The 27,723-nt window shown below is 43.1% G+C and overlaps 2 protein-coding genes across 2 annotated transcripts in view; both read right to left on the bottom strand.

Annotated features, from left to right (window-relative positions):
• Window positions 1-3,622, bottom strand: part of CLEC19A (C-type lectin domain containing 19A) — an 11,811-nt gene extending 8,189 nt beyond the window's left edge. Inside the window, exon 1 of the mRNA XM_024204740.1 lies at window positions 3,502-3,622. Within this exon, the coding sequence (XP_024060508.1) occupies window positions 3,502-3,616 (115 nt within the window). The 5' untranslated portion in view covers window positions 3,617-3,622. The remainder of the gene's footprint in view (window positions 1-3,501) is intronic.
• Window positions 3,623-5,283: 1,661 nt separating this feature from the next.
• Window positions 5,284-27,723, bottom strand: part of SYT17 (synaptotagmin 17) — a 72,460-nt gene continuing 50,020 nt past the window's right edge. The window contains exon 8 of the mRNA XM_024204703.1: window positions 5,284-6,603. Within this exon, the coding sequence (XP_024060471.1) occupies window positions 6,407-6,603 (197 nt within the window). The 3' untranslated portion in view covers window positions 5,284-6,406. The remainder of the gene's footprint in view (window positions 6,604-27,723) is intronic.

Raw genomic sequence — 27,723 nt, 5'->3', positions numbered from 1 at the left:
TGTGTAGCTCTGCAATGTGTGTAGCCCAGGGTCTGGGGCAAGACTGACAAGTGATATCCATTCTGGTAGCATTCCTGGCACTTCAAAGCACTCTCAGAGCATCTTTTCAACAGCAGATATTACCAGTCTTGTGCAGGAAGCAAATCATATTCTTGCTGGAGACTATTAAAGGGCTTGATTTCATCACGGGCTATGGATTTATCAGTAAGAGTCTAAACTGTAAACAAGCCATTAATGCCCTTAAAAAGATGACTTAGCAACTCAGAAAAGAGGGTTCAGCCAAAGGGAGCCCTATGGCTACCAGAATGTATGTGTAGGGCCCAACCAAATTCACGGCCATGAAAAACGTATCACGGACCGTGAAATCTGGTCTTGTGTGTGCTTTTACCCTATGCTATACAGATTTAATGGGGGAGACCAGCGTTTCTCAAATTGGGGGTCCTGACCCAAAAGAGAGTTGCAGGGGGGTCGCAAGATTATTTTAGGGGGGTCACGGTATTGCCACCCTTACTTCTGCGCTGCCTTCAGAGCTGGGCTCCTGGCCAGCAGCCGCTGCTCTCCAGCTGCCCAGCTCTGAATGTAGCACCGCCGCCAGCAGCAGCGCAGAAGTAAGGGTAGCAATACCGCAACCCGCCCATACAATAACCTTGTGACCCCCCACACAACTCCTTTTTGGGTCAGGACCCCTACAATTACATCACCATGAAATTTCAGATTTAAATAGCTGAAATCATGAAATTTACTATTTTAAAAATACTATGACCATGAAATTGACCAAAATGGACAATGAATTTGGTAGGGCCCTAGTTATGTGGCTTTGACTGTGCCTGCTACAGAGATTCAGAGACTTCAATAAACCGTGCTGTATTGCAAATAGCATACCTAGCCTTTATGAGATTAATGCTCTTCTGGGGCCCAATCCTCAGAGATGCTGAGCAACTTAAACTGCACTAAACTTGCTGGGTATCAAGGGTCCCCTACCAATACTCAGGAGGCACTGAGCACCTCACAGGATTAGGGCCCTAGAGTAGACTGAATGAGAGAAAACTCCCTTTACATATAATGATCAACTGACTTTCTGCTATGGAAACCATTCCTGGATCTCTGCTGGGACTAGATGCCAGCAAGTGTGTGTTCTCTCTTACTTCTTGTACATGCAGTTAGTGTTGTCAGGGTCAAGGGGTAAGCACATTTTTGGGGAAAGGGATGTTAATTTTTCTTCTCTTTCCTCTAATGTAGTCCTTTTGATTTTTCATCTCATTTAGTTTACAGCTTACCTTCAGCCACAGGAATACTTGTAAATACAACATGAAAGCATAGAAGGACCTGATGTTCCATCAATGCCCCTCCACTGCCATGTTCGATATAGAGAGAGGGTAAAATCCTGACCGAACCGAAGTCAATGAGAGATTTGCTATCAGCTTCAGCGGGGAAAGGATTTCCCCCAGAGTATGGACAAAATCAGAGAAATGAGAATTTAAAAATGTTTGGAGTAAGGAACTGAAATGGATTTTCCAGAAGAAAATCCCAGTCCAAGAATGCTTACTCACTGCCTTATCTGCAATGGCCTGCAGAACTGAGCCACGTACATGCTTTCGGCAATTCTCCCAATTCAAGCAACACATCAGGCATCTGTTAATTTATTTATTATTTATTTCCATTTTGGAAAGGGTTGGGGACGCAACATCACGTCTTGGTGCGATAGATGATGTTAAGCAAGATCACAGAAAATGTGCACAATTATGGAAGGTGTGAGTATGCAGGGAATGGGACACATTTTACAAGCTGCACAAAACAATTCATATGAAGACTTTGGCACCATCTTCTACAGACGTAACCTAACAATAACTATACACTCCCAGTGAGGATACAAAGTGCCACGCTAAGATAGATCTGTAATACCTCACCAGAGTAACTTTTCTACATTCCCCTTACACTACACTAGTTTTAACCTCTCCCTGTTGTTGAATAAAACACACTGCCAAAGGATAAGCACCAAAAGAGGAGTTTATGATGGATAGAAAAAAAATAAGCCAATGTCATTAAGTATTACTGAGAGATTGTATGTGAATAAGGGCTGTCCTTAAATACAGACACCAAAAATTACATAGGGTGTCTTCAATATTATTATCATGCAAAATATTTAATTTGTATGATTATTTGCCCCCTTTCATTACATGACTGCTTTCAAAACAAGCAGGTCGTGACAAGGCTTTATCTTAAGTGGTTGTGTGCGCACGTATTGTACTCTGAAAGTCTCTTTGAAGCCAGCTGCTCCTCTCTTCTGCAGAACAGCAAGGCAGAGTTGGAAGGGAGTGGTGACCAATGGTGAGTGTGGAGATTATAGATTATCCAGGCAACGGACTGAAACTTTAATTGTGCTGCAAAAGTGTCACAACCTCAGACACATAAGAGAATTTTTTGTAAATATTTTTTATCAAAATGAAGTTATTTTTATGGAATAAAATTCTATGGTATTTGTATTTCAAGATGTAAAAATACTATAGTCAATTCTGTAGATCTCCTGCAGCACAGAAATACTATACGTCTAGCTGCAACCGGATAGGACGCATCTTTGATTTTTCTCTCCTCAATTAGTTTTTGAGGAAGCTCCCATTGATTTGTTGCCTGGCACCAAAGCCAAGCTTGTGGTAATTATTTTTCTCACTAGTTCATTGAACAATACTTATTGGGTGAGATAAGTCTGCTCACAGTCCCATGTAAATTTAGAAGAACACTATCAAAGTGAGTGTAGTTACTCTGGAATTACACTGGTGTAAATGAACAGAATTTGGCTTATTCTATCCAAGTAAAAATGTACCGCAAACCTGGGTAATACAATGAAATCTCAAAGCCAGTTAAAATTTTATTAAAATACTTCTCTCCCCTAAAAAAGTACACTTTGTGATTAACTGTAGAGAAACTCTTCAGCCAGCTGTATATGTGTTATATGATCTAATATGTAGAGAGACAGTTCTCACATATAACTTCACTTTATGTTAAAAAGGGTGAATAAAAGAAACTTTGCAAATCACTGTTCTCTGCTTTTTGCACTTCCACAGAAAGCTGAATATCCAAAGAGTCACAATCCTTTACAACTTGCAATTGCTTTATTAATTATTATTGAGTGCCATTACTATTGTTTGGACTAAAATCAGATTAAGAGCATTGTAAACATAATGTAAACTTCTTGGCACCATTGTACAGGACCACATATTGTTTATAAGATTAAACTGAACATGCCTCCAAAACAAAGAAATAAAGTCAAGAGAGAGAATGCTTCAACACACTGGAACAGAAAAGATCAGCATTACTTAATAATACATCTTCCCAAACTAAGCAGATTATTGAATTTACAAGTTTGGGTTTTATGGAGAAGTTAGCAAAACTGGTAAGGAGAATTGCATACATTACAGGATGCGTTTGTAAAAGTGCCTGATTTTAAGCCATCAATAACCTAAAGTTTACTCACCCAAACCACAGTCAGTGATTTGCACTCACCTTGACTGATTTTAATATTTGTCTGTGGGAAAGCCTGGGTAGAGAGCAAAACCATTGAGAGGAGCACACAGAAATCCCATCTGATCACCATCTCTGACTGAGGACAAAATTTCATTTCCAGGTGTGCAGAGAGCCAATGACATGAAGCCTTTCCTTAGTTCGGAATCGCCTTGCTCTGTTGCTGAGATTCCTGGAGCAGATGTGAATATACTTTTTACACTGCACCCTCCCCCGAAACTCCAAACTTTCACAATGACATGCTAGGAAGGCTGGCCAAGCTCCCTCCAGTGTAATATCACACTCTACACAACAACCAAGAGCTTCCCAGCTGAGACATTACAGAGAAGCTGCTACATCCCATTTCACTGGCAGAAGTTAGTTGCTTTAAACCATTTTTTTTTCAAAAGTTCTGGTGAGGTTTTAGAAAGCAGGCATGCACACCTCCTAGTCGCGAGCCTTCAAATGTTAAGTTCTCTGTTCAAGCAAACCACATCCCCTTTCTGCTTTCATGGCTGCTTCTTGAGAGATTTTGTTTGTGTCTATTGACTTATCAATGTTTTATGCCACTCTTAGCACTGCACGGCAGACGTATGAGAGGTACTTTCTGGCAATACAGTCCTACATTCTGGAGCAGCAGCACTCAGAATGGGACCTAATTGGTTAGACCTTACGGTTCGGTGCTGGAAAGATTTGTAGATTTCACATGATGTACAGAAAAGTCACAACTTCAAACAAATAATAATAGTGGGGGAGGTCTGTGTTAATATCAGCAAAAGATGTACCTGACAAGCAGCCCTGGAGATATAGGCGTGCTAATTTAAGCCTTGACACTGCAAGTTCTCCCAAATGGGTGGACCCCTGCACTCATATGGACCCCCTCTGAAGTCCAACCCTATTAAAGTTAATGGATTTCTGCATGCATTCAGTGGGTCTGCCTGCATGGAGCAGCTTGCAGGATTGGGGCCTTATGTGGTGTATTGAATTTTTTTTTTCAATCCATTATTCCTGAATTTTATGCAACTTTTCTGAATGCTTTCAGCTCCACATAGATCGAGACGCTAGAGCCGGAACCTGTATCTGCCTGCAGCAATGCATACAGCTATGCACGAAGCCATGGGATGGCCCAACCCTCCACCTTTGTTTGACCTCCAGACTGAAAGGCTTGAGCAGTGAATGCAAGAGCCTGCTGGTTATTAAGGAATTACATTCCGAGTGAAGGGCAGGCTAAGAGCCCCAGGGGCTGTCTCTGACCATTCTAATTGGCCATCCGCGTTGATATGGCAGCATTGCAAACTCACACTTCGAGGCCCGGGCTTCCCATCACAACATGGGTAAACACTTCAGAAGACAAGAGGGATATTTCTCCCTCTAAAATGGAGATACAGAGAGAAAACAAAAACCGATCATCAGGTCACGCTTCCTTTAATTCCATTATTTATTTATTTTTATATGGACTCTGTAAACAAAGTGGCGAGATTCATGAGCATTTGGGGCTGACGTGGCCATGTTGATAGCCAAAGAGATGAAAATGTCAGTCCATGGGGAGTTCGATTCCTAATGGGTTTTGGATCAGAACCTATATGCAGTTCGAATTCTCCTCCCGCAGCAGATTTACACCAGTGTAACTCCATTGACTTCACTGGAATTACTCGTGATTTATCCGGGGTAAGTGAGAAGAAAATCAGGACCAACAACTTGGCTTTTCTTTTTGTTGTGCAATGAACATAACTCACCGAATTGGACACATACCTGAGTCGGGCTAATAAGTACCACCTCAGTATACATGGCACAAATAAATAGATCTTTATTTTCAATAAATATACACTCTCCATCAGACCAGACAATATGCCATGAAAAAATGTACAGAAGCATTCAACAGAACAGACAGCTTGATTGTAGCTAAAACTCACTCAGTGATTTGAAAAACTACCTTGTTTAGTACATAAAACACAGAAAGACCCACTGCAGCCTGCTAAGAAGGGAATTAAAACCGTGTGTTGTTTTGGGTGTTCTTATCTGCAAAAGCTCCCAAAGCAGGATCTTTTGCAGAACATAAGAAAGGTCTTTAAAACTTGCCATGGCTTTTCCAGAATACACTTTATTGAAAAGGTTTATTTTGCTATATCATACTCTATCTACTTTACATACAGAGATTGCTATATTAGAGTGGCAGGGTCTCATTACTGACATAACATTAGCTCCATGTTATACATGGTTGTATGTGAGGGTCTGTGTGTGTAACACTGCACATGCACACACACAAACACATACACACACCCAGACGCACAAAGGCACACATACATACTAACAGGAGTTTAATTTTGTTGAACTAGTACAAAGACAAAACTAGAGTTAGAAGTGATTTTACCACGTTCTATCATTTAAAAAATAAATACTCTAACCTATTTACCACATTCACCAAAGAGAACACACGAATACTTACATCTCCAATAAAATGAATCATGGATCGGTACTGTAAGGGTAGCGGAGGCAACTCAAAAAGTTTCCAGTTAACTCAGAATCTCCATGGCAGATCAGCCTATAATCTGCTCTGCAATACGTTGGAGCAGGTAAAGAACGCTTCTGCGTTAATAGTGACCTTTTGAATAGTCTCCATTATAATGTACATGGATTAAAAACAGTGGTGTGGATGCAGCAGATGATGCAAGTAGTAACAGGTCCAACAGGCCACATTAGTAGTGACCCTGTGAAAACAATGGGCACATGAACAAGTGATACATGGTTTGCATTATGAAGGTTCACTGAGGCACGTAGGCTAACGCAGCCAGTTTGTTACCAGCAGCTGTAACAGTTACTTTCAATTCCATGGAAATCACATGGGAGCGTGTGTGGGTTTGATTTTTTTCCTCAGTTGTTTGCTTGTGTTGGTGATGAAGGACCATTCTCACGTCACCTCAAGAGATGCTGGAGAGACGCGATCACACTCAGCCCTGGACCGCAGGCTGTGCCATTGCTCCACGGCTGTCCGATGGGAATTGAGCATTCGACGCCAATGGTTTGACTCCGGTGAACCTGTCGAATACTGACCGATCACAATCCTTCCAACAAAGTCATTGCTGCTTTTCACGTTGTGGCCATAAACTGAAGAAACAGAAACGAAAGCGGGTCAAGATCAACATCTACAACAAACATCCCCATCGCATCTACAGAAAGCCGCCCTTCTCTCGGTTACTAACACCACATTCGGTGAGTGCAGAAATCCCACCAGGCAGCTGGGACCATTTTAAGATCCAAAGAACCGTTTTGCAGTTGGAATTGTACAGGAATGAACCCAGGTAAATTGCAGAACTTATGTACAAACCAAGAAATCCTCATATCCCCACAGCACAGCGAGGAGCAGAATAATGCAGCAAAGGAAGGGGGAATCTAGAGCAGTCAAAAAAGGAGCTCAGTAGCAAACAGTCCTCAAGAGTGAGATCCTGGCCTCACGGATTGGGAAGTTTTGCCATTGACTTCAATAGGGCCAGGATTTCATCACTAGAGAATAACATCAGAGTAATGCAGTAAGGGAACAACCCAGAGGCCACTGAAATCAATAGAAAAAGACTCCTCCAGACTTTGATGAGTTTTGGAGGAGGTCCTAAGATTAGCAGCACCTTTGGCAGAAGGGAAGAAGGAATCTTCCTGCAGTCGATGTCTGCGGTGATCAAATGTATTTTTGTATTAGACCATATGCCACATAGAGGACGTGGACAGGGCATGGAATATGGTATGTAAAATTCTGGTTATTGTATAGAAAAGACTTTGCAGAAATTGTAAGCAAAATGCCTCAGCATTTTGGCCTACGAAAAAGGTTATGCAGACCTGGTTAGCTGCTTAGAAAAAATAAATGTTATTTTATAGATTAAAATAAGATTCTAATCTGAGATGGATACCTTGGTGCCAACAAATTAGAGCTTGTTACAGTGGTATTTAGAAAACAGAGAAAGTAAAGGGAAAACAACTAGCTCATACACAATTATAGTCGAATTTTTTTTATGTAAAAAGAGGTTGAGATTTTGGTCCAAACACACTCTAAGGATGAAACAGGTAAATATAGTGACGGATTTTAAGTGAACGGATGCTATATATACTCCTTTCATTTTCTAGTTGCAAATGTGCTAATTAAAATTACCAGAGATCTCGATCTACAGAAAACAATCAGACATGACAAGGCTGTCCAGTGTGATGTCTATAAAGGGCCAATTTTCAGTAATTATCACTAGAGCTACTTGTTAAAAGTCCAGCTAAGCAACAAAGAGGGAGGAATAAACCTAATATCCTGTTCCTTCTATTAACCTCCCCTAGTGGAACAAATGGCCACCCACAGCAACAGAAATCATAATTATGCAATATAAAGGCATAACCCTGGAAAGCAGGGAGCACTCCCGTGAGATTGGATTGAGGGCACCCAGCAGCTTGCAGGACAAAGTCCTCCATCAGTGCAGCAGGAAGGTGGGTGAAAGGGTTTGAGAAAGCCAAAGGCTTTGTCTACACTAGCACTTTTGTCGGTCAGAGGTCCACACCCCTGACCGACATAAGTTTCATCGACAAAAGCGCCGGTGTGGACAGCGCTATGTTGGTGGGAGATGCTCCCTCCTGCCGGCACAGAGTGGCTACACAGGAGACCTTATAGCGGCGCAGCTGCAGCGGTACAGCTGTGCTGCTGTAAGCTCCATAGTGGAGGCATAGCCAAAGTCAGAGGGTTCCCAGGCACTGGCTAGAATTGGAAGGATCAACAAAAAATCTTTAAAACTGGATGGATTTCTAAACTTCCAGTACAAAGTGATGCAGAATGTAACTCTTCCAGGGGATTAATGGAGGCAAGTTACCAAGCACTGGATGCTCTATCCCTATTCCCTACAAGAGTCTTTTTATGATTCTATATTTGCTATTATACTAACACCACTCTGTAAATATGCTAATTAACTATGTATAATGTACTGTTCTTAGCATGCAGCAGGAATGGCCTTTGGCTTGTAAAACAATCAGTGCCTGAAGCCCGGGGCTTCCCCTTTTCTGTCCCTTTGGCTAATACATCATGCTGCCTCAGGCTGCTAACTCAGGGCCCAAGCTGGCTCCCATCAAAGTCAGTAGCAATATTGCCATTAACTTCAGCCAGTGCAGAACTGAGCCCTCTGTTCATGCCACTGTGTGGTTGGTCACATCCCATTTAGGGTTACACATTCTTAGTTTACGCCGTTGGCATTATTCGCTTGTTAAAACAAGAGCAAGCAGAAGCAGGGGATTGGACTGAGGTAGTGCCAGGAAAAGGGTTGCATATACAAAGTGCCATCTGCAGAAGGGGGAAGTTTACTCAGGAATAGGGTGACCAGATGTCCCGATTTTATCAGGACTGTCCCGATATTTGCTTGTTTGTCCCGTGTCCCGACCGATGTTCGGTCGGGACACTGGACAAACAAGCAATTTTGCCCTCCGCTCCTGCGGGACCCGAGCGGGACTGGGGGGCTGGGGCCTGCTGCCCCCACTCTGGGGCCGCCCGCGGGATTGCACCAGCTGGGCACCTTCCCCTACGGGGGGAGGTGGAGACGAGGCGAGCTGGTGCGGGGCGGGGGAGGGGGGAGCGCTCCGGCGGCTTTTTTTTTTTTTTCCCCCCCGCCCCCCCCCGTGTCCCAATATTTCAGTTTTGTCATCTGGTCACCCTACTCAGGAATCTTCAGACAAAATTCCTGACTCGTCATCACCTGGGGAACAGGGTTTTGCAAGGACAGGGCGTAGACCTGTCCCTCTGCACTGTTCCCTGGGGCCTTCTCCCCTCATGGCACAGGTAAGCACAGCTTACATACCAGACCCTAACACCCATGGAGCAGGAGATACAGCTGCAACTATCAGCGTGAACTCCCACAGCAATAATGCCTGTCTATAATGCCAGCTCCCATTTTCTCTGACACTTACGGTATATCCAGATGTACCTGATGTTCTATCAAACTATTCTGGAATATTTCTAGTTGACACTACTAAAATGCATAAAAGTTTTGTCTCTCAAATTCTTGACAGTTCCAGTTTAGAAACAGTTAACGTCATTTTGCTGAGCCTGTGCTATAAAAACAATATGAGCTCCAAACATGGAGGGCAGTGTTTGAAAATTCCACTTTAAAACTCTGAATGCCATGTGTGTCTTTAAACTACAATCAATATTTTAATTTGATTTATACCCCAAGACAGGAGGTCAGATTCTGGTCTCAGCTACACCAGTGGAGATCTGGAGTAACTCGATTCGCTCTCAGGGAGCTACTGCAAAGGAAAGGATGGCGTGATGAGAATCAACCCTGTTTTCTGTGGAATGGCCATGCATGCAAGGCAGAATTTCAGACTATCCATCTCTTTAACTAGTACACAGCCTGTCGGAGTTATTAATGAGCTCTCATAGAAGGCAATGCATCTCAAACATACCCAGCAGGACTATGAGAAATGCCTGAAAGATCCCAAGGGGGATTTATTATCTGACAGTAAACAAACATTATGCAAAAAACAACAACAAAAAGCCCCCCAAAAAACACCCTCACCCAACTTCTATAACGGTATTTTTTTCTCTTTGTTTCAACAACGAAAGAGGAAGCAGAACCCTGAGACACAATACCATGTAATTTAAACCATCAGGGATAGGATGTTCTACACTAATTAATCACAGCACAGATTAGCAAATGCAAAGTATTCCAGGCAATAAAAGGTTCCTTAACAATCAGTTAATGTTGGGACTGTAAACTGAGTAGCTGAGTTCAAATGTGGGGATCACTTATTGTTCTGGTGATGCTAGGCAGATTGGATTGCAGTGATTTTATGTGCACTTGCCTTTTAAAGTATATACATTTCAAACCATTTTCTTTAATTCCAAGAGAACTACCTGAGGGTACAGCACTCATCTCCCAGCCTAACTACCCAAAGGAGAGTTCCAGTGCTTATCTGGTAGTGTCAGATAATTAGCATATTGAATCGTTAGTATGCTAATTATACTACAGCTTACTACTATCATTATTAGTACTGCTATCATTGGTAGCACTGGTGCAGTTTCACGATTTCTGAAAAAAGGGAAAAGAAATTTCCTGGTGTTCACCTCCAGAATGGATGTTAGACTTACTTCAATCAGGTGGCATTTTAGGACTGCAACAGATAGCCCTGTCCTCTACTATAATGTCTACAAACAGTCTCAATGAATTCACATCTTGAGATAATAAAGGCTGCTGCTTGCTAAGATAAAACATCTTTGTCTGCCAAAAATTCAGCTCCATTTATCAGTCCATGAGCTCATTTTAAAATTCTAGGCAGTTCATCATTGGGAGCTAATTGTTTTATTCTACTGTTAAAACTGTCAGCATTTGCTTGGTAAACCATCTGTAATGGCTCAGAGGAACAGAACTGCTTAACAGGCACCACCAATCAGAAAGCTCTAAAGATACAGCTGTGAAATTAAGCCTCTTTTTAATCAGATCCAAGCCCTGAATTTCTTTTCCTGCTAATTTTGTTTCTTACAAGAACAGCTTGGGAAGGGAAATTTGAAGACTCCATACACAGGGGTAAGAGAAGCTCAAAATAAAAATGGGATCTTTGTAGACTGCACCAGTCGTCCAGCAGATTGTACCGGTTAGATGTGTGATAGGTTTCCCTCACTGGGTGTATTTTATAATGTGCTTCATCTCTCAACTACAGAGAAAGAAACTGTTGTTCATTACCTGCTTTAGAAGTAGAACTTCCTTTATCAGCGTGCCAATTAAGCACTGCTTGGTACATTGATACGGGTGTGCTAGCCATTCTCTCTTCTCTACACTATTTATGCTCTCTTAGTAATTGCACACACAGAGGGTTGGTTTAAAGGGCAAACAGCACATGCTCTCCTTTCCCAAGGTGTATATATACTCAGAGTCCTGGTGAAGACTCTCAGCTGCTTCAGACATGGTCATTGCTACGTTTGTCCCATTATACACACTTGCAGGTCTCTGATCTATTTATTCACATTAAGAGAATTATAGTTTTGCCAAGATACGACACAAGCCACAAGCAACCCTAGCTGGCACAGTGAGGGGAACAGAGTTGCCACCTCTGCAACAGGAATTATTCTGGCCAGGCAAGATTCCACAGGGAGGGATGAGAGAAGCTGACCAGCAGTAATGGGTGCATCCACTATCAGACAACTAGCAATTGCTTCTAATGGCCACATCCGCGCTAGCTGAGGAGATAGAAATGCCCCAGACACACAGACCACACATCTTTGGGACGTTCTGAGTGAGCCAAATGCCCTGTGTACTATGGATATATCCAGACTTCCTGCCTTCAGGCCTGGGGAAGAGGCTCCAGATGCCCTCTTTCCACCTCCCTTGTGCACCAGAGTGAAGCACATAAGCACTCATAATTGGGATTGCTTCAGATGAGGCAGCTCTAAAAGAAGGCAGGACTCCACCCAAAGGAGGTGTCCAAGTAGTGCACATTCATTTGTTAAATAACACAAGGCTTGCTTCAGTGAGGTCACTGCAGGCCTAGAAGATGGGTTAACTCATAGACTTTTAAGGCCAGAAGGGACCATCATGATCATCTAGTCTGACCTCCTGCACACAGTAGGCTACAGAACCTCACCCACCCACTCCTGTCATAGGCCACTAACCTCTGTCCTCAACACTTGATTTAAAGACTTCAATTAAACTGGTACTAGGTCTGCAAACCTGATAACCCGGCAGGGCTTTTTAAAGCATAAAATAAAGTACTTTTCTCATCATCTGGATTCCCCCAAACTCAGCCAAGTTCTGGTTATGACCAGGTGGACACTTATTTTCCATTTTAGTAATCTCTCTTCCTAACAGAAATTGCACAACCGGATCTCATGAGGTATTTCTGCATGATAGTAGTCATTGCTGTGACAACAGCATTCATTTCGAGGCCAAGATAGAGCAAAAAGCAATTAAAAAAGAAGAGATCAGGTGACTGGACATACTGTGCTAATCAAACTAATTCCTTCTGTATCTGCACATACCGCAGCCGGTCATTGAAGAGATCCACTCTGGAATAAAAAGGTTCCCCTTACCCTTTTAATGGAAATGTTGAAATATACATGAAAATTGGGTTCGTTTATGTGCACTAAAAGAGCTGCATTTTTAAGGATGAACAATATGGTGCAAATAACATAATTGTATATTATCTATTTACTTGTGTTCTTCTTAAATGCTTTTTTCCTGGCTAAAGTACTGATTGGACTTTGTGCACTGTGATGAGGTTGTCTCCAAATTCATTGTGAAGTATGGGGACCAACGGATCCAGCCACGTAACTCCTTCCTCCGACGAGCCCTCCTGTCAGTACTCCTGATGACATTGCATGAGTAAGGGGTTGCTGGATCATTTCCTTAGGCCAGTGGTTCTCAAACTTTTGTACTGGTGATCCCTTTCATGTAGCAAGCCTCTGAGTAAATTATAAATTTACTTATAAATTAAAAACACTTATATTTAACACCATTATAAATGCTGGAGGCAAAGCGGAGTTGGGGTGGAAGTTGACAGCTCGCAACCCCCCATGTAATAAACTCGTGACCCCCTGAGGGGTCCTGACCCCCAGTTTGAGAATCTCTGCCTTAGGCCCACCTCGGCCTGAGTAGCCAGGCCAGGCACTGGGCAGATGTGTGGAGAGACACTTCCTTCCAAGCCTGCAGAGTAACTGCTGAATGGCTCTAATAGGCTACTTCAGTGCTGTGCATGTTCCTAATGCAGAGCCCCATGATACTGGCCATTGGGAGATTCAAGCAGCAGCACATTCCCAGCCATGTTCCTCTCCTAGCCAGCCCACGCATTGCCCCCACCAGTCCTCTCTCTGCATGCTGCGACACAGGGGTCCCTACAAAGCTGTGTGCTGGGGAGCAGCAAGGTTAAGCACTCTCTATGTGACATCTCTTGTCCCCTGTGCATTGGAACCATACAGCTTCACTGCTAAGAAGGCCTCAGTGCATACAGGGGACAGGGCAGTGTGTTTGCCTTAGTGAATAGGAACATTTCACTAAGGTCACAACTCCATTTGGCACAGAGCATTTAATGGGACCTATGCACCCATGCCCCCCAGTGAAGTAAACTCGCTCCTGTGGCATTCTCAGACCCTGTAGGCCACATTCTCAAGAGAGCTCAGCATGACACACACACACACATGGTGTGTGTGTGTGTGTGTGTAGCTGAGCTCTTCTGAAAATCTGCACCTACTGTCACAATGGGAGCTGGTGGGTGCAGAACTTTCTCAGATCTGGTTTTGTGTGCCCACTGCCCTCTTCAAAGACTTCTCCATGATCTCACTGGTCTTCTAAAAAAACACATGCAGACAATCGTGTCTCCTGATCACTTGCAATTGCTTTTCATTTGGTAAATATTGTTAATGGTTTAAGGAGGTTTCTTTCTTACAAGGCCAGTTAGCTTGTGGGCAAAGTGACTCATTCCAGCCTCCTCTAGCTACACAGATGTAACTCAAACTTGTGCATAGGCTGTGCCGGTGTAAAAGATGACTTGCAAGGCAATTTACCCAGGTTTCAAACTACAATGGTACAAAAAGAACCCAACAATGTAGGCAAGGCCTAATTGAGAAGTGCAATAAAAGGGAAGCAGTAAAACAACTCTAAGGAGAAAACCCAAATGACATATTTATAATAACAGTCCCCCAGCTAGCTGCATATAGTGCCTTTAGCTCCAATACTATTAAAATAAATGGTTGTTTAAAACACTACAGTACTTTGCTCTTCTAGAGGAGAGACGGCTCTTTTTTGGCTCACTCTCATTTTGAAAATACACCCCATGGAGTGTGCATAGCGGAAAATGAATCAACTGATGGGGTAGAAAGCAGATAGGATTAGCGAATTAACTGCTTATGCACTCCAGGCTCCCTAGAAAACCAATGGAAACGGTACATAACTCATTAGAGACCTCTTCAGTTTGCATTAACATAAAAATCAAATCCACTGGGCTCAGCATCTTTGCCACTATGTAACATTAAGCTGGCTTTTGCATCCTGAATATTTTGCCTATCCAGTACAGGTCTAAGGGCATGGTCCTGCCATTCTTGCACAGAACTTCCACTGACTTGCATGTGATATCATTTTGCTTATCAAACAAGACTTTCAATTTAAGCAAGTCTTATTGAAAAGTTGGATTGGAAAGCATCAGCAAGCACAGATTTTAATACGTTGGTATTAAAATATAGATTCCGCCTTTGAATGATCATTATAGTTATGAAATAATCTGCACAGAGGTCCTCATTCAGCAAGGTACTTAAGTATGTGCATAACTTTAAACAAATGAGCAGTTCCACTGAAGTCAATGGGGCCATTAAAGTCAGTGGGGCTATTTACATGCTTACAGTCAGGCAGAGGCTTAAGTACCTTGTTGAGCTGGGGCTGTAAACATATAGATATCCTGAAAAATATGTCATACTGAGTTATTTAGCAATGACTGTATCAAGCTTTAGGTATAAACAAGCAGGAACTCTGCTGCCCCCTGCAGGCGAACAGGTTCAATACCCAAGTAACAAAATAATTTAAAATTAATAAATGGAAATTATTTATTAAGCGCCTGATCTCAAAAGGTCTGAGAACCCACAACTCTTACTGAAGCCAATGAGACTTGTAGGTTCTAGTCAACTTCTCTCAGGATCAATCCCTAAATCAATTACATAAAGAGATGCTGTACTAAACTGTTTAACTCCAAAGGAAAACAATAAGAGAGAAAATAATGAAATGAATGAATCCTTATGAGTTTATCATCCATGTTATAATTTCTGTAGCTTCAGGAGTCCCTCCTGGCTTCAAATGGAACGTTTTCCCTCAGTTACTCTGAATTCCCCATTAATTTATCTCTACCGTACATAATTCATTTCCTATCAAATTTTACCAAAGTTTTGTTTAATGTATTTGCTTTCACATTGCATATTTTAAAAGCCTTTAAATAATTAAGCGCTGCTTTGTGCACATCACATGTACACATCTGCCACAACAAATTGCACCACAACTCTGACAATACACCCAGTATGACAATGGAGCCAGTCCAACACTGCCCTGTGGCCATTTCCTACCTACCCAAACATAGCCAAACAAACTACACGGCAAAAGGAAACCAAAACAGAGTAAGAAAACCCTGACGTTTTTCTATTTTTATCAGTACAATATAAACCTAATTTTTTCCCAAACTTTATTTAGCAAAACTCCAGTTTCATCTTTTAGTTCCCTGAGGCTGTTCTGGGTGAGACCACCTGCTGGTTATGCAAATCATTTGCTTCAAAGCTATATAAGAGTTTATTATATTTATATTATTGGTATTACAGTAGCACCTAAAGGACCCAACTGAGTTCAGGGCCCCACATGTTAGGTGTTGTACAAACACATAATAAGCGACATTCCTACCCCAAAGAGCCTACCAAAAGATGTGAGGTGATGAGTCATCCCCAAACTAGAGTCTGATCCCGTATGTGGCTGAAGTCATTCCTGTGCCAGGCTCCAGCCAGTCCACAAGTCAGGACCTGACTCACAGGGCAGGTATTTAAACTTCACAGGAGAAACAGCAGCTCAGTCTGCCCAATGTAACTTCATGGTTTTGAACTCTCCCTTGCCTGATAGTGGTGGCAGACTCCACAGTCCTTAGGCTGCTCCAGCCCTGTCCTGTCCTGTCCGTGCTCCAGTCCAGCTCCCAGCCCTATGTTTGCTTTGTTCCCACCTGTTCTTGATTCCTTATTCCAGCTCTAACCGCTAGCTCTGATTCCCAATCTGACTGCAATTTCATCCACCACTGGCAGGCATGATCCTCCACATCTCGGTTTCTGACAGATAAGCAGACAAAGGGTGGGTTCCCCAGAAGGAGGTCAGTGCCAAGACTAGAACCCCAGTTGAGTCTCCTGACTCCCAGTTGAGTATCCTAACTACCAGACCACGCTCCCGCTCTGAAATGGGCAGTGCTCCAGTTAGCACAGCTTCTTTAAAGCCTGCTAACATTTTCTCCTTTACGCTCCTGAGCACCTGAAACCTTAGGCTAAATAGGGATGAGCTGTACTTCTGAACTGCTGACATCAATACTGAAAAGCTAGTTAGTGTAAAGAGCATAAAGTTAAGAATATACAGCCACGACGGGATACTAATGTTATGCTACTGGCGAACAATGATGAAGGTCCTAAAATAAAGAGCACCTCTCATAGTGCAATAAGCAAGATTACAGACAAAGTTGTTTTGTTTTTTAAATGGTTTATGAACATGATGTTGGACTTGGCGTGGAAAGTCCCTTGAAAACCCGCATGTGAAGATGACAAAGAAATAGTGACATTTTAAAGCCACAATGCTCTCTAACTCCTCCCCCACCCAAATAAATTAAGGGTTATGTTGATATACATATATTAAATTATGATACTGAAATATAAAGATTAAGAACTGCTAAATGGTAAAATTAAGATTGTAATTAGTTATACTTCAATAACTTATAATTATGGACAGTAAATGAGTTTAGATGAGGTAACACTTGTCTCAGCCAATGCCTCAGCCTTACTTTGTCTGGCTTGAGTGTTATTTTGCCATTTTTTCCCTCTTACATAGATTTTCTTAAATAATGCTATTGCTGGCAGGACAAAGGGGATGGTTTGTTCATGGCATATGGTGTGTTTTAGGTCAAAAGCAAAGTTAATTAGCCTGATAAATATACAAACCTGTAATGCTCAAAGTCCTTTTCCTGGGAAAAATAAGGGCAAGATGACATGAATACATAATGCAATGAAAATGGTATAAACAGCAAAAGCTGTGTAAATTGATGCTTGCTCATATGTACAGTATGGTTACATAAGACAAATGCTTAATGCTAATTGGAGAAAAACTAATGAATATGTAAATGTGGAAACATATGCAAATCCAAGCAAAGGAGGGGCCCTAACTGGAGAAATAGCAGACTAGAAACTGAAGGAATGAGACAGAAGGACCAGACTGGGATTGGATGCATCAATGACCATCGTGTAGTAAAGAAGAACTTCCCAGTATCCCAGAATTCAGTGACATGGGCCCCTACCTATTCCATCTTAACTGTTTATCATCTGGCATAAATATATGTTCAGACACTACAACTGACAAGGACTCTGTCTGCATTTTATAAATAAAGATGAAAATTTAAGCCTGAATAAGGTGGACTCATGACTCAGTTTCCCACCTTACGGTGCCAACAACTGGTTCACGGATATGGAGCAAATTCTGCCTTCAGCTACACTGAGGCAACTCTATTGAAGTCAACAACTTCAGTGTAACTAGAATTCAGCCTATATCATTTATCAGAGAAAAAAGAAAATCAGAGACAAGAGGCAGTGGTTTGACATTTATGAATTTATAAGTGAGTCTGTGAACTGAATGTAAAATTCATTTCCCAGAATTTTCCTTCATTAAGCTACTCTCTGCAACATCTGCTAATGTTAAACTGCAGATGGAATTTTAATCACTATAGCTAGTTATTTAACCCTTGTGCTAATGTTGGGTTGCTGGGATTGATGGGGCAGAGAGTGCAATGCTTCTAAGCAATATGTCTCTATCATCCAGCTGCTGCCTCCCACAGGATAACAATACTAACCAACTTAAGGAAACTCTGCCTTGGCAAAATTATTTCCCGCTCCTGGTCCTGCTGCAAAGACAGCCCCATATATTGGCCTGCACAGCATCCGGACAAAAGAAAACCCAAAATATGAGATTGCACATGGGCTTAAAAAAAAAAAAAAAAAAAAAAAAAAAAGGTTTGGCTGCTGGTGTATGAAGTTGGTCCAGTAAAAGATATTACCTCACCAACCTTGTCTCTCTCATATCCAGGGACCAACATCACTACAACAACACTGCATATTTGGAATGTGAAATTCAGGCCTGGCCCTGGGAATTCCCTTACTGAGCCTATAAAAGTACTGCACCGGATTTTGTGGGCAACATAGACTACCATGATATTGTTATGTGCTCGGTGAAACCTCGGTATGGGTTAAGTTAAAACCCAACTGAGACTGATAGGTGTGAATTCCCCAGTCAATTAACATAACTAAGCATAAGGTTGATACAAGACTCAATTAATAAAGAAGTAGAAAGGGTAATATAATTAAAGCTAATGAACATGAGGTTATGGAAAATATCAAGTTAATTTGACAGGATATTTTTTTTGATGAGATTACAAATTTGATTGATAAAGGCAATATTGTTGATGTAATATGTTTATACTTCTGTAAGGTATTTGACTTGTCGCCACAGGATATTTTGATTAAAAAACTAGAACAATATAAAATTAACATGGCACAGATTAAATGGACTAAAGCTGGCTAACAGATATGTCTCAAAATATAATTGTAAATGGGGAATCATCATCGAGTGGGTGTGCTTCTAGTGGGGTTCCACAGGGATCAGTTCTTGGCCCTGTGCTATTTAACATTTTTATCAATGACCTGGGAGAAATATAAAATCATCACTGACAAAGTTGGCAGATGACACAAAAATTGAAGGAGTGGTAAATAATGAAGAGGACAGCTCACTAATACAGAGTGTGACAAAATTGGGGAATTTTGTAGTGTTTTACATAAATAGGGTGTGCACGCCTCAGTTTCCCTGTGTGCTGCATGTTTAACAAGGTGGTGGGAGAGGGTTTGTTGTTGCAGATGACCAGGTGTGACCCTCGCCTAGCAGCTGGGTCCCCGAACAACAAGAGGCCTGGCCCAGCTTGGAAGGCAGCCAGTTCTGACCAGTGGGAGGACACTGGTCTGAGGAGAGAGGACCCCGGTGACCTGACCAACCAGTTCCAGCCAAAGAGGGAACAAAAGACGGAGGAGAGAGGTCCCCAGTGACCTGTTTACGTGGGACGGAAGACAAAGGACAGGGGAGGAGCTGTTGGGGTCGGTGATATAGGATGCCTCGGCTGGAAGGAGGGGGCTGCGGGACTAGTGAGAGCAGCTGTAGCCTACCTGGATGCAGGAGAGACCTAGATGTACTGTGCTGAGGGATGCTAGGCCTGAGGGCCCCAAAAGTTTCCTGTGCTGGGTTCAGATGCTCAAGAAATCTTTCTGTTTTACAGTGGCTGAGAGTCACTCCAGTCTAGAGATCAGCGATGCATTATTCCTTCTGGGGGTGGAGGCCCCGGGGGTCCAGAGTGAGTGGACTCCCTGAGGGGGCCCACGGCGAGAGACAGGTGTACTGAAGGCCATAGGTGCCTGGAGCACCCACGGGGAAAAATTAGCAGGTGCTCTGCACCCACCGGCAGTCAAGCTTCCCCCTCCTTCTCCTCCCCAAGTGCACCGCGTCCCTGCTCCTCTCCCTCCCTCCCAGTGCTTCCCGCCCCCGCCCCTAACAGCTGTTTGGCGGCACTTAGGACTTTCCGGGGGGGGAGGAGCAGGGATGCAGCGTGCTCAGCGGAGGAGGCGGAGAAGAGGCGGGGCAGGGGCAGGGACTTGGGGGAAGGGAGTGGAATGGGGGCAGGGTGAGGGCGGGGCAGGGACAGGAAGAGGTGGGGCAGGGGCAGGGCCAGGGGCAGGCAGGGGTCGAGAACCCACCGGACAGAGGGTAAGTCGTCACCTATGCTGAAGGCTCAGAGAGGTGCGGTTCCTGGAGGTGGAGAAATCTAGGAACAAAGAACGTAGGATATATTTACAGGATGGGAGACTCTATCCCTGGGAAGCAGTGACTCTGAAAAAGATTTTGGGGGGTGGAGGGTGAATAATTAGCCAAACATGAGCTCCCACCGTAATACTGTGGTCAAATGGGCTAATGTGATCCTTGGATGCATAAACAGGGGAATAGAGAGGTTATTTTACCTCTGTATTTGGCACTGGTGGAATACTGCATCCTGTTCTAGTGTCAACAATTCAAGGATGTTGAAAAATTGGAGAGGGTTCAGAGAAGAGCCACAAGAATGATTAAAGGATTGAAAACATGCTTTATAGCAATAGACTCAAGGAACTCAATCTATTTAGCTTAACAAAGAGAAGGTTAAAGGGTGACTTGATTACAGTCTTTAAGTACCTATAAGGGCAACAAATATTTGATAATGGGCTCTTCAATCTAGCAGAGAAAGGTGTAACACAATCCAATGGCTGGAAGTTGAAGCTAGGCAAATTCAGACTGGAAATAAGGCGTGATTTTATAACAGTGAGGCTAATTAACCGTTGGAATAATTTACCAAGGGTTGTGATGGAGTCTCCATCAGTGGCAATTTTAAAATCAAGCTTGGATGTTTTTCTAAAAGATCTGCTCTAGGAATTATTTTGGAAAAGTTCTCTGTCCTGTGCCATATAGGAGATAAGACTAGATTATCAGAATGGTCCTTTCTGGCCTTGGAACCTATGAGAGCCCTCACCTAAGACAAAGAGTATGTGAACCCACCCAGGAGTTTTGCTGAATATTGTTTTGGGTGAGGGAGTGAGGGATGCGTAGACAAAACAGACAAAAAATCTGGGGGAAGGAGAGAGAGAAAGCGTGCGCCTGAAGGAACGCTGAAAACACATGGCTGACTCTGGAAGAAATATGGGGAGAGGTTTTTGAAACAGTGGTGCAGGCTGAAAAGAGTGCTCTTGGTGCTGTCAGCAAAAAACACTGTTTCCTGCTATTTGATTCCTTGTGCATTCAGAGACACAGGGTTTTGTACATTCTTTGCAAACAAATAAAATCACACCAAAGAAATATCAGTCACCAATTTCTCTTCCTAACTGGAACAACTTACTAGACCCTGAATTTTTGCCTAGCCATTTGGGTCAAATGGGACAATAATATTCTACCTCGAAGAAGCAGCCTCTACCAGTGCAGTGATTATATTCTGGCATTTCCACCTCCAGTTCACACTGAATGTCATCTACTCATGGTAATGCTGATAATGCTACACAAACCCTAAAAGGTTCTCCTACACGTATTACTGTTGCTATTATGTATTCTTGGGAGGGAGGACAAGGCACCCTATAGCACAGTGCTGGGACCCCTAAATAGCAAGAAATGTGTAAGCACAGATACCTGTCAAGAAGATCTTGAATACAGCCAGAAATGACACCACAAGAAATATGATCCCAGGATGAATCAGAACAAAACACTAGCTATACCAATGTATCATTTTTCCAATTTAAAAAAGAAGTTGGTAAAGGGAATACATGCAATTTCACATGAGAGTAGGCCCAGTCATTTCCTTTTCTTACCATCTATTCCCTGCACCATTGGACCTGGGCCCAGCTAAGCACTTAAGCACGTGAGTGACTTTAAGCATATTTCTATACTTCAAAGGGATTACTCATATGTCTAAAGGTACCCATCTGCTTAAGTGCTTTTCTGGGTCAAGATCTTACTGCATATGCAGTCCACCCTCCCCACCCCACCCAGCTACCTAGGAGGCCAAACTGAAAGAACTGTTGTCTGTGGTGATGTTACTATTTGTAACCCTTGACAGAATAAAGACAGAATAAATCCATGCTAACCTTCAACTCTTTAGAAACATTGCAAGCCATTAGTGTTAATCAAATGGATGAGGAGAAAATTAACAGTGAAAGATGCTTTATTTGCAGTCATTCCTGTGTGTATTATAAACAATAGAGAGGGGGGGGAAAACTCTATGAAATGCTACTTGACACTTTCCTGTTAAGTAGCACTTCATGGCATTCACAGCAGCAAATCAATTATCCAAGAGGGGGCATTTTTTTCTCTGGGCCCTATTGTTTGTTTTCTAATCAAGCAGGCAAATAATATTGGAATTCACAGGAATTTACTTAATGACCAGAAAAACCTTTCAGCTATTGGGGTTGTGCAAACATCATGCTCTGTGAGATGATCTGTTAAAACTATCCGTGCACTACAGATTAAAAACAGGATATTTGTTCCAAATACAGGTGTAGAGAACAAAGAGGCTTATATAATGTGAAATAAAAATCAAAAGGATGCACCATCAAAAGCAAAGGATGCTGTGCAGAAGAGTTTGGAAACTATTCCACTGCATTCACATGGAATTCAGCTGCTGTATCAGTTCTTTGTATTTTCTTTCCCCTCTAGTTCTAAATCCATTTGAATAAAACAGATGAGCATGACCAGATACTGATTCTCCTTTCGCTTGCACTGGTTTTATATTGGGACAAATCCACTGATTTCACCCAAGTTAGTCCTGAGTTATACAGGTGAAAGCAAGAGCAGAAACAGGGCACTTGGGATTAATCCTGAGCTGCACAGAGCTCATGTTTGCACCAGATGGACAAGGAGGCAAAGATTATTCAAAGTCACCTTTCTACCTCCCCAAATCCTAGGGGTGGTTGGGATTGAACTGGCGCTGGGCTCTTATGCCAGAGAGGATGACCAGAGCATGGAGCAGAGCAGCTCTGCTCCTTCTGCCCCCTGGAACACCTCCTCCTACCCCAGAGTGCTCTCTACGCAGCAGGGTGGAGGCACCAGGAGAGCTGGCGCAAAGGGGGCTAGCATCAGCTTTATGCTAGTTGAGGATTCCCCCTGCATTGGAGCAATGCCCATTTAGGTCAGGTTTAAGGTCCCTTTGCACCATCCCGTAGGTGCAATGGGACCCTACCTGGGCTGACGACCTGGTTCTGGGTGGTTACACCTCACCTGACATTTTAAGGCCAAATCCTGCATTCCTATTTCAGGCAAAACTCCTCCTGAAGTCGTGTGAAAGAATGCAGGATCAGACCTGCGTGCTTCAGGCATCTTTGCCTGGCCTCCAAACACAACCAGTGGCTTTGTTTACAGATGTGATCTGGCTCTGAGGACCCAGCAGTAGGGCTGTATATGGTAAGCCTGAGCATGCAAACACACAGCACAGCATAGCACCCAGCCATCTGCATGTCTAGCAGAATAAGCTAAACTTGAAGGGGCATATTTTCAGGCAGTTATGAGGCCAGGGCTTATGCCTGCATTTTGTCACCTGCACAGTGAATAGGGTTGCCAACGTTCTAATTTCTGAAAACTGGACAGTACAGCAGGAGATCCCTACCTCTTCCCCCGAGGCCCTGCCCCTGCTCTACCTCATCCCCCAATCCCCTCTCAGCTCTCCCCACTCCTGTTTCCTCCTCCCTCGATCCTGTCCACCTCCCTCCCCGCAACCAGCTGGGCTCCCTCTGCTCCGGGGCTAGGACGGGAGCCTGCCCACCCACGAGATGCAGGTAGGAGGTGGCCTCACCTAAGCAGGGGCTGGCATGGGTTGATGACCCAACAGCTCCTCCCTTGCCCTCCCTCCCTCCCCCTCCTGTGGTAGCTGGACTTTTGGTGTCCGGTCAGTACATGTGACTGGACACTGTACAGGTCCCCTTTGAAAACTGGACACCTGGCAACCCTAACAGTGAATCACAGGCATCAATATGAGTAGTTACTCCTCTAACCTCTGGATTTGCAAACTCCCTTTGGGATGCCATGCCTCAGATCCACACTCATAATGGAACTGTGGCTGCATTTTTGTAGGTACAAATTGACACTGCAAAAGGAGAAGCCTCTATCTCCAAAAATTGTTCCTAGTACCAGAAAATGTCAGGGATCGCATTGAAACCCAGTTCCAGATAGAATATCTGCGCTGATTTTAAAACCGTCGCAGGAAAGGTAATTATGTTATCAATTTCACTGCAGACAGTTTTATTAGGAGAGAAGAAGCACTGAAAACAAACTAAGGAGATAAAGGAATCTGATGGGAAAGAGAAATGTAAAAGCCATATTTACATATGAAGAGTCTTGAATGTAATCCATTATTGCTTAGCCTTCCTTTGGAGGCAAATTGGATAATAGAGCGAATCCTCAATACAGTAGCGCCATTGCTATGCAGCATCTTAAAGTCAATGGTCTCTGGGTTACCGAGACAGACTCTGCCACCACATTCACATATATTATGTGACAATTATGGAAGCAAAGATAAATATCAGGTTGAATGAGAATGCTTTCCACACTCAGTATTCTAGCTACTGATACTTAGAGAGTTTTAGGGCATAGAGCATAGAACAGATACAGCCTAATAACAAACTGTAATGAATCCTTTCACCATAACAAACAAACAAACACAAGACAGATAAGGCAAGGAGGCAGAGAGGCATGACACAGTACAAATAAATGCACTTGCAAAATTGGCTAGTAAATCAGCTTGTAAATAGGAGTTTTACTAAGTTCTTTTTATTATGTCAGATTCAACAAAGGAATATTAAATATAGGTGAAAACCAGTTTATTTTATACTATGGCAAAAGTTGTATATACTCGGACACTGCACACCTTACTAACATGTTCAATTGAATTTGAGAGTCTAATTTTACCTTCTAATGAGATGATGCCACATTGACCAAGGTACAGCAACTGCGCTGCTCCACAAGGACTTCTTGTTTTCATAGGTATTAATTTTAAAGAATATTAATGTTCTTTCACTCTCTTATTTAACTTATTAAACCATTCAGCATGATATAAGGAGCCAAATTCGTCCCTGGAGTAACTCCACTTACTTCAGTGGAGTTATACCAAGGATCCATCTGGTCAAGTTGTCTAGACCCCGACTGCCTGCTCTGCACTTAACTTCATTGGCCACATCCTGGAGTGCTTACTGAGGGCTGGATCCTGCAGGCTGCTGAGTGAAGCACAGAGAGCCACAGGGCTAGAACTCCACATCCCGGGGCTGTTCAGCACTTGTGCAGGGAGGCTTGTGCAGGGTGTGAAAAAGTTCAGGCAGAGCTCAGCAGCGTGAGCAAGCGTCTATTGCACACGCTGGGGAGTACGGGGCTTGTGAGGGACATGCTGAGGATAGAACGAGATCAGGGCAGTCTTGTTTAGGTATAATCCAGTGAAAGCGAACAATGGGCACAGCTGCCGTTTGGGGGATTTTCAATTACTCTCATTGCCAGCCAATAGTGGCTACTTCGATGAGACCGAGTATGGCAGAACTAAGGGCCAGCCGCTGTCAGAACTGCTTCCAAAGCAGTGTCACTGGCACTGCCTCTGCCTCACTGTCCCTGGGGGCCCAACAGCCAGCAGTGCCTGCTCCCCTCAGCTAACTTTCCCCATGAAGTGAGCCTCATGACCACACTCAGCCAGCTCTCTCAAGTCTCACTACCCCACCCTGCAGGGAAACAAAATTTTGACAGGGTCACCTGCTCCACACTAGCCAAAAAATCATGCCAACGTTACCTTCTGCTCTTCTCTAATGGCTTGCCAATTGCCAGCTTGAGAAGAGTGCCAGTGCTGCTAACACACACGAAGACTGGATTCAACAGGACGGCTTGGGGGCTGGTAACAAGAGACAGATTCTTCCTCCTCTAGGACACCGTTTCAAAATCAGTACAGAACCGTTTGTGGCTGAAAGTCAACGCTACCGGAAAGCAGCGTGGTGGGCTGCTGTACTGGTACATTACAGGAGTCAGGAAAATCAGTTGAGAACCTTGCCCTGCTACAGTACAGTCCTATGAACAGAGGATACAGCTTTGCCCTGAAAAGTGATGAAGTACCATAACGTTTAAAAAGGAAGCCCCCTGAGCAAGCATCCTTTGCTAAAATGCCAGATGCACTGCCGGGTGGCCATCATGGAGAAAGTTATGCCATGAATGATAAGTCATGGGATACTGTGATTGTTTCTCCATCATTTCAGCACTTATCCAATAGTATAATACCAGACAGGTGGACAGACTAAGAGGATTCCTTTTCAGAACACACTTTACATCCTAGAAACAAGGCTATAATTACTACAGAGCTCAACAGAAGGCAGAGTCACATCCTCATATGAAAAGCATCTCATGATTTAACTTGGGGTTTGGGAAAGAATGTTCGTTAGATTCAGATTCTATCCATGGTTTCCAAGGCATCAAGAAGGGATGTTCATTAATGGATACAGAAAAAAACCCACATTACTTCCTGGTTCACTAACAATATACCCATTTTTGTCCAAAGGCTTCCATGGAGTCATCATTCACTAGCAAACTATGCACTTGAAAACGATTCATTAAACTCCCTTTGCACAACTGCTGCAGCTAGCTATATGCATGTGAGAAGGGTGTTCATGCCTAACAGAGATGCAGAGAGAAGGGAAAGGAACCAGGAGAGGGATATATCCTCCAGTACTGGCATGTGTAGATTTCTTTTTACTATCAATATTTGCAAACAGCATCATATGCAACTTGGAGGGTGGTTTGTATTCTGTTAATATTGATACATCCTTTACAGGAAAGTCCCAATTTGGTTATCTTTATAATTAAATCTTAGCTCAGATTTCTGGGGGGGTTTTCAGACACTGCCCCCATTCCATGCTTGGAAGCAGAGTTCAAGAGGGTGTTGCGCTGATATCGTGTAGTGCAAAGAAGACAAGCAGCATCCCAGCTCCTTGCTGGGGAACTGCCATAGGAGCATTTCCCATCCTCTGTCTCCTGTCTGGGTCCAGCACCCAAGGGCTTCTATGATATCTGAACTCAGTCAGTGAACGATCACTCTCATTTAAACCACAGGATCACTCAATTGCTCCTGATGTCTAGGATGAATTCACATTACACTTCTGCCATAGGTATTGTCAGCACACGGCTGGCGGAGCTTATTCATACATTCCAAGGCCAGAAAGGACCATTGTGATCATCTGGTCTGACCTCCAATCATCATCTAGCTTCTGTCTCTTCATCTGCTTTCCCATGGCTGGATGGATTTAGAAAGCTTTTCTTTTACACTTTTAGTTAAACTAGAACAAATACATTGCCTGCCACTTTGTGCTGGGCTTGGGTTTAATTAATTAATTATTAGCTATTATTTTTATAAGAAACTCTCAACTTGCAGTTTCCATTCTGCATGAATTCCTGCTAGGGGTTAAGACCATTTCCCATTTATTGTCTACGTGTCCCTGACCTACCAACACTGCGCCCCAAGGACCACTGTTCGCTTTCCCTACATGTTCTAGTAAGATCACTAGGATCACATTCTGAAGCCTCAGGGACCTGGAATAATGACCTGCCAGGAACACGGGCGGTGCTGACAGCAATTGTGTGCTCTTGTTAGACCTCCAGATCAAGGGCCATAGAGTGTGTGATGCACAAATTCATGAATGCTGAGTTAAGGGTATTTTAAAAATCCTGACATAAAAGGCCAAATCATGATCTAAATGCAACGGGTGCAAATCCTAAGTGACTTCACTTACATCAATGAAGTTTTCTTTGCCTATGATTGAACTACACAGATTTAATGGAAATCAGCTTCAGCCTTTGTGAGTCAGGTATGTAGAATCTTTGGAGACAAGGAACCCAGATGTTTCAGAAACAGCATCCTCCACTAGACCCAGGCTAATTTAAG

The sequence above is a fragment of the Terrapene carolina genome, unplaced genomic scaffold (genome assembly GCF_002925995.2).
Source record: "Terrapene carolina triunguis isolate 2854851 unplaced genomic scaffold, T_m_triunguis-2.0 Scaffold93, whole genome shotgun sequence".
Taxonomy (NCBI): Eukaryota; Metazoa; Chordata; order Testudines; family Emydidae; genus Terrapene; species Terrapene triunguis.
The sequence above is the reverse complement of the archived record's forward strand: the minus strand, read 5'-3'. Positions and strand labels throughout refer to the sequence as shown.